Below are 7388 nucleotides of genomic sequence, written 5' to 3' on the forward strand. Positions count from 1 at the left end.
GGGGGGCGCCAACGTCTGGACAGCGCCGTTTGTCACTTGCTTCAGTGCTTTATAATGACTGCTAACTGCACAGGTGACAAGCCAGCCCACGATGACGCGCTCTGCGGACACTACTGACGTGTACACTTTGACAGGAAGACACCCAGGTCCCGGGTGGACCCAGGCTTCGTGAACACCCAGATGGGACAGGAGACTAGTGTTTATTTTAGAAACCAGTTTTTAGGGTGTTCGACGACATGGATGTCACAGTAAATGAGCCCTCTGCACAAACTCGAGCGGGCGAGTAAGGAGGGCGCCTATGATGCACACTTTAACCTTGAAATAGCCACACAGAGGAAAACAACGTCTGTAAGAAAACGAACAGTGTTCCAATGTTACTCTTCTTTTCTCTTCCTTTCTCTTCTCTTCTCCTGTAGCGTTTTCAGGTCAGTCATCACATTCAAAGTCTTTCGGACCCACATAATCTAAAAACAATGATGTTGAGATGTGTTTAGAATTGGAAAACACACATCCACCGACAACACAAGAGCTCACAAGGCTGTAATGCACGTACCACGATGACCATGGCATTGAGCAGCAGCGGTGCTGAGAACACTAGAGAAATGAACATCCCCCGCGAATCGAAATACTGGTATTTTGAAAACGACCTGTTTTAGGAAAAAATTAAAAATTACTTGGCATAACAAAGCAACGTCCTTAGCGATATTCCCTAACATAAGGCTCCTGGAGAACGCTTAGTCAACCAAGGCGCCACGGCCTGCCCCACCACGGAACCCACCCTCGGCCCTTCCCACTCCGCTCTGCCACCCGGAGCGCCCCCATCAGGGGAACATGCAGTCAGCCCCACGGCCAAGAGCCAGGAGCCCGGGCCTGGGGAGGACAGCGGTGTGAGCAACATCAGCCACCCGCGGACGTTGTGAGGCCAAGCAAACGCTTGTGCACTCTGCTTAACGGCGAGTGTGACGTCAGCTGGGACCTGCTGTGCCGTCTGCGGGCCTGGAGGTGTCACGGGCTGCAGACGCTCCGGACCTACTCTGAGCCGGCTCTCCGCTCCTAGTCTCACCAGCAGGCTGAGTCATTCAACCCGCCCCAGGCAGAGGCTGGTGTACCCAGGCGTTCATCTGTGGCCAGCACAGTGACACACAAAACGACTATTTATAAAGCGCCTGACAATTCGTTAGCACAATGACAGTTACGGAGGAGCCAGTCGTCAGCCCTGGCGTGGCTGAGAACAGGGGAGGCAGCCGTGCTTACAGCTTACACTCCAGGGAAAGGGTTCGGAAAATAAGACACTCAAAACGCCCATGTGTGATTGATGGTCCGGAGAAAAACGGAGCAGGGAGGGCATGGGTTTGCGGGGGCCGCAGGAAGGCTCCCAACGCTCCAGCAGGGACCCGGAGGAGCCAGCAGGGCCCAGTGGCGGCCAGCGTGTGGCTGTGACCGCCGTGGCTGTGCCGGGGCCGCTGCCCATCAGGTCGAGGGGGGCTGGCGCCTGGGGAAACAGGGCACCGCTCGGGAGGTGCGAGGGTGGGCACGGAGCTGATGGAGAAAACCACGCTCGTGGTCTGTTTCCAAGGTCAGGGACTTCCTGAGGAGTCTCTGCACGACGAAGTCATCGGGAGGAGAAGCTGCCGGTACAAAGCAGCGCACAGTGGCTGGGACAGCTCTGGATGGGGGCCGAGTGCGACGTGCTACTTCACTGATGTTTATCAGACGTCGCGGATGGTGGCTGGCACCCTCGGCCCAGGGAGGAAGGCACAGAGAGCGGAAGGAGGAGCCCTGAGAGAGGAGGCAGCTGCAGCCGGGCACCCGGAGACCGTGAGCGGGCGGTTCGGGGAGAGGAGGCTGAGGTCAAGCAACCCCCAGACTGGCTGTGGGTGGGCAAGAGCGTTCCTACTACACGGTGGGAGCGGGCCCCAGGGGACAGTGACCACCACCCGGGTCTCACCGTGAGGGTCCTGCCGGGGGGCCCCAGGGGCCCTGTTTCACACTGAGAAGTGGGCATTTTCTCAGCATGTTCGGCCGAGGAGACGGGATCAGAGGGGGAGAGCCGGGGGGCAGGGGCCACAGCCGTTCCCCGAAGGCACAGAGCAGGTGACGGTGTGGCTTCCGTGTCCTCAGCGCGCAATGAGCGAGGACATGCGGGGCGGGAGGGAGCGGCATTTCTGTGGGGACGGACGTGCACACCACCCGAGGTGACACCCCGCACCCCCGGAAGGGCCGGAGGCAAGGTCTTCAACTCCTTTTTGCTGAGAGTCTAGCAGTTTCTCTTTTTTTCTTCTCTTTCACATTGAAGAATGTAAACATTGTAGCGCTTAGAAACATCAAGACCATTTTTGGCTCACAGGCCGCACGAAAAGAGTGGGCAGATACGGCCCGTGGATGCTGCTGGAACCCACATCTGAGCACACGGCCGAGGCGCCCGGATGAGCCCCCGGTTCGCACAGCTGTGTCTCGCTCACACGCGTGGGTGCAGGTGCCGAGCTGTAACCTGGCACAGGGCCCGACTCGCAGGCAGGATGAAGGCGGAGCTGGGAGCAGAGGGCAGGGGCGGCTGGTGACGCTCTGCGGGTCTCACCCCCCCACCCCGTCCCCTGGGGACAGAGGCTGACGCGGCAGCGAGGAGGCTGCAGGTGTTAGGGGTGGAGCTGGGATCCCCGGAGGGCGGCCGGGGCCGGGAGGACATCCCGAGGCCTCGAGGCCTCAAGAGGATGCGGCAGGTCTGGGGAGGGGAGGGGAGGGGAGGGCGCAGAGCACCTCACCCACGCCCTGACCACATGTGGGCCCAACTCTCTCTAAAATGCCACTTTCTTTACCCTGCAACTAGAGCCGCTTCAAACAGCCCCTTGAACTCTCTCACGCTGTCGTGAACTGTATCAACCAACCTTCAAATCCTAAACTATCTGACAGGCCGTTCCTCTGACCTAAACCTGTCGGCGCAGAAGCACTTGGGCCCCTGGGACTTCAGCCACTCGGCTTCCCCGGAGGCTTGCGGTCGGCGTGCAATGCTTCCACTGCACAGGCCACACTAGAGGGCGCCTCCCAGGCGGCGAACGGGACAGGGATTCGCCTACCTCCAGTTCATTGCTGCCACTTCGTTGATGTACTCGGCACAATAAACCAAAATCACTGGAAAGAGAGAAGCTGTGTGTCAGGATCTGGATGACTGACCATGAACCATTTCAGAATTACCCGTGTTTTAACATAAATGTAACAGAATAGCAAAAACCTGCTGAGAAACGGACCATTTTAGATACGGTGTGAGATAAAGACTATAACATTTAAAATCGCAGGACACTTCCATTCGACAGAGAGACCAGGAGAGGTGCGGGCGAGCAGTGCAGAGCTGCTGAGCAGACGCAGAGAGAGCCGGAAGCAGCTCTCCCCTGCAAACCGTGCCCGCGCTCCCACAGGGCCCCGACACGGTGACCCGGTCCCAAAAGTCCCAGCGCGGTGCGACCGGGTGCTTTCCGCCTCGCACCTCCCCTGACGGGCACACAGGAGAGCCGGCTAGAGACCTGCCCCGAGGTTCTGGTGGCCACAGCAAGGGTCACGATGTCCCCAAGCCTATCTGAGTGGGGCCCACGACCCTCCTGGAGCCCGGGACTCAGAAGCACGCAGCTATGCCACCCGGACCTAGCGCCCGCTCCGCACCGCCGGCGTGACGAGGACACACAGCGGAACGTGGCAAACTACAGTCTGATGCTTTCATTTCTCAGGTAAATCAAAATGTGAAAAGCCTTCCTGTCCTTGACCCAAATCACAAAACAGAATGCACCAGGGCTTTACAGTCTCCTGACTCCCTCCTCCGTGGTTGGACCTAACGAGGCACATGAAGAAAAGGCACAGGAAAGGGAGACGGGGTGGGGGAGGGGAGGGGAAGGCTGAGACACAGAAGGCGTGGAGCGGGGGCACGGCGCCATCTCTAGCAGGTGCCACTCCCCAGCTGACAAGGTAACAAATTTCTCGGCTGTGCCACCCAGGGGCTGAGTGACCTGGGGGGGCGGGGAGCCTGTCCTAAAAATGTGCCAAACAACACTGCACTGAATACAATCAATCTTGTGCGGGTTTGAGAGGGAAATGAGTCAGAATATTAAACACACGTAGAACATCATCTATTTATTGCCCCCACGTGTGCAAAGTCATCCATCTCTTCAAAGATAAGAAACCCACACATAGTTCTTAAGTTGTCAAGTTTTCCTAACACGTCAGCTCAAGTAATCGGCTGGCACCTTTCTCGGAGGGACCAGCCTCAGGGCCCGCGCAGAACCGTCCTCGCTGCAGCTCCGGCCTGCAGGCCGGGGACACCTCCGTCTCCGTGCTGCTGCAGCAACCTGCACGGGGCCCCTTCCCAGAGCTTCGCTGCTCTGCTGCCTTGTGCGTATCACAGGGAACAGCAACACACCCAGGTTTGGAATTAAGTCACGGAGCTGCTGTTGCCCACTCAGCCCCTGCAGGCCCGACAGGCACGCGCCTTCCTCAGTGCGCCTGGGTCAGCCCCCCGTGCAGACAGGAAGCAGCGACTCTGCTCACCACCTGGGGTCCAGGGCGCCTTCTGCAACGCCAACACCCTGCCTCCCTCCCCTAAGACGCTCTCCCACTGAGATGCCCCACCCGCACCCGGTCACCTCACACAGCGCCCGAGTCACAGAACGCCTGCGCACCCTACTCACCTAAGCACAGGAAGTGCCCGACCTGGAGTTTATACCTCTGGGCCGAGAGACACGTGAGCAGCAGGCACAGCACGTGGAAGACAGCCAGCCCCATGAGCCACGGCTCCGTCCAGTCCGTCTGCTGCAAGACACACCGCCAGAAACTCATCACCGCCACCTCACCTCGCGTGGGGGCCGGGGGGCCGGGCGCCACGTCCCGGCTCAGGGAGGCCCGCGGTCCCCCACGCCCAGCACTCCTGGGGCTGCTGAGCGCGCAGTCCTCCCAGAAGCAGGTGCTGGCGAAGGAAAGGGGAGCAAGGACACAGGGAGCCTCTGCACTGCGGCCACGGCGCAGGCATCAGAGAGAAAGATCACTGGTTCAACGTCCGAGCGCACAGAACCGAAGGCACCACGGACCTGCCCTTTCGTTGACTGAACAAAATCCCGTTTATAAGGCTTCTAAGGATCACGGTCCCAGGACGAGCAGGAACAGTTCCTGAGTCCTGAGCCCGGCGCGCGAGGCCTTGGGGAACCTGGGCCATCCCAGTTTGCTCCATGTTCTCCAACCTTTCTGCCAGGCCCCCGAAAAGCACTGGCAGGTCGGGTCTCCTCAACTTTAGGGTGGGCACGTCCGCACCCCCGACGCTCAGATGTACCCCTCATCTCAGCTCTCGCCTGCAGGCTCACGGCCTGCCCTGCCCCACCCCCTCCAGCAGACTGGCCCGAACCGCTGCGGGACGCTGCAGAGCCCTCGGGACTCCCCAGGGTCCCCGGCCGCTTGCGCATGCCCTGCAGGGTCGACTGGCCACAAGCTACCTGTCCCCGTCAACGTGCGGGGGACCCAACGGGAAGGGCGGGAGGGAGGGCGCCCAGGGCAGCGCAAGGGCAGCACCTGGAGGTCACACTGCACTNTGGAAAGGCCCACCCTCCCCACCGCCGTCTTCTGTCCCGCCCCAGTCAGTTTCCACAGGGAACGCCTCCGGCGCCGCCTCTCGCGGTATTTCCATTTGCCGCGAAACGCTCTGACCCGGTTGTCTCGCGATATTAACGTGCCCGGTACCAGGTCTACATCTCGCGGTATTCTACGACTTTAAAATAGATCTAACTACGAACCTGTAACTAGGCTTCGAGAATGCTTCCCCGTCAGGGCCGAGAGGCGAGGGGGGACCAGAGCGTCTTTAGTTTTACCTTTAACTCAGTGGCGCTCTCGAGAACTAGGGGCGAGTGGGCGTCCCTACCGGCTTCCGACGCCGACCCCGAGGGGAAGGTGTCCGCGTTCCCAGGGGACCGAGGGGAACAGTCACTGCGCTTCCGGGGAACCGAGGGGACAGTGTCCGCGCCTCTGGGGGACCGAGGGGGGCAGTGTCTGCCCTCCAGGGAGACGGAGGGGGGCAGTGCCCTCACTCCCGGAGGACCGAGGGGGACAGTGTCCGCGCTCCCGGGGGACCGAGGGGGACAGTGTCCGCGCTCCTGGGGGACCGAGGGGGACAGTGTCCGCGCTCCCGGGGGACCGAAGCAGGCAGTGCCCGCGGTCGCGGGAAACAGAGGGTAGCAGTGTCTGCTCTCCAAGGAGACCGAGGGGGACAGTGTCCGGGGAACCAAGAGGGGCAGTGCCCGCGCTCCCGGGGGACAGAGGGGGCCGGTGTCTGCTCTCCCAGGGGACCGAGGGACGATGTCTCTTCTCCAGGGGGACGGAGGGGGGCCGTGCCCACGCTCCCAGGACCACGAGGTTTGGGAGGGACCCACATTTTCTGGCAAATAACTTTGTGGGTGCACACAGATCACCTGAGCCAATACCTACGTGGGGTCTGAGTATGCCTGGCGGGGGTGGGGGGGTGGCGACCTTCCTTCCTGTGGGCGACCGCGGTTGCCAAGAGGCTCTGGGGACGCCCTGCCTACCCTCAACTTAGAGGTGCGTTGAGGTCGCTGCTCGCTCACCAGGGGTGTCCGGAACCCTGCTCCTCAGGGATGGGCTCAGGACCCGCGGCTGAAGAGGTGAGCGCCGGGCACGCCGTACCGGGAGCGGGTGAGAAAGGAGATGGCACGGCCACCTGCACACTCACCTGGGAGGCGATGGTGTTCCCGCGGGGCCAGGACGGCCACGCGCGAAGCCAGTGCCCACCCCCTGCGTGGAGCGGAGCGAGGACGCGCGGTGCGCAGGGCACCCGCCTCTGGGCGGCGGGGGCAAAGCGGTGCAGAGGCCGGGGAAGCGGCTCTCCGGCAGGGGGCGTGCCTGAGCTGCTGAATCAAACCCACACGGACCCAGAGGTGTGAGCCGGCCTGCGGGGGCTGCCTGAGGGTCCGAAACGGCGTCCGTGCCCCGGCGGGTCCCGGGGTCCTGGCCACAAGGTGTCCGCGAGATCCCGCGCTCTCCTCCCAAGCTTTTCACTCCACCGGGAGACCTGGAAAAACCGCTTGCTGGGCCGGCCAAGCCCCTCCCTGCTCTGAACACTCCGTGCTTCTGCTTCTTGGTGTCCTGCCTGCTCCCCCTCCAGTGCCACTGCGCCCCTTTTTCAGACACTTTGTAACCTTTGCCCGGAGTCAGGGGCACACAGCTTTCCCTGCAGGGAGTCCAGATCCCAGGCGCATCGTGATCCTGGAGGTGGGATCCGTAACAGTGTGTTCAACGCACAGCTGCCGATCCGGTTCTGGGACTAAAGCTCCCCAGGAGTGACCCTTTGTGCCCCCCTCCACGCCCCCGGAGTGCTCCCCCTCCCCCACCGCCCCGGAGTTCCC

General features: G+C 61.7%; 1 protein-coding gene across 1 annotated transcript; it reads right to left on the bottom strand.

Annotated features, from left to right (window-relative positions):
* Window positions 1-181: 181 nt before the first annotated feature.
* TMEM18 (transmembrane protein 18) lies at window positions 182-5316 on the bottom strand. The gene is made up of 5 exons (XM_077758296.1): window positions 5220-5316; window positions 4674-4794; window positions 3075-3129; window positions 554-647; window positions 182-464 (listed from the first exon to the last, which is right to left on the bottom strand). Exons 1-5 carry the CDS (start codon window positions 5313-5315, stop codon window positions 375-377), a joined length of 456 nt encoding a protein of 151 aa, XP_077614422.1. The 5' UTR covers window position 5316; the 3' UTR covers window positions 182-374.
* Between the last annotated feature and the right edge of the window lie 2072 nt (window positions 5317-7388).

This window comes from Crocuta crocuta, unplaced genomic scaffold (assembly GCF_008692635.1).
Source record: "Crocuta crocuta isolate KB4526 unplaced genomic scaffold, BGI_CrCroc_1.0 scaffold750, whole genome shotgun sequence".
NCBI lineage: Eukaryota > Metazoa > Chordata > Mammalia > Carnivora > Hyaenidae > Crocuta > Crocuta crocuta.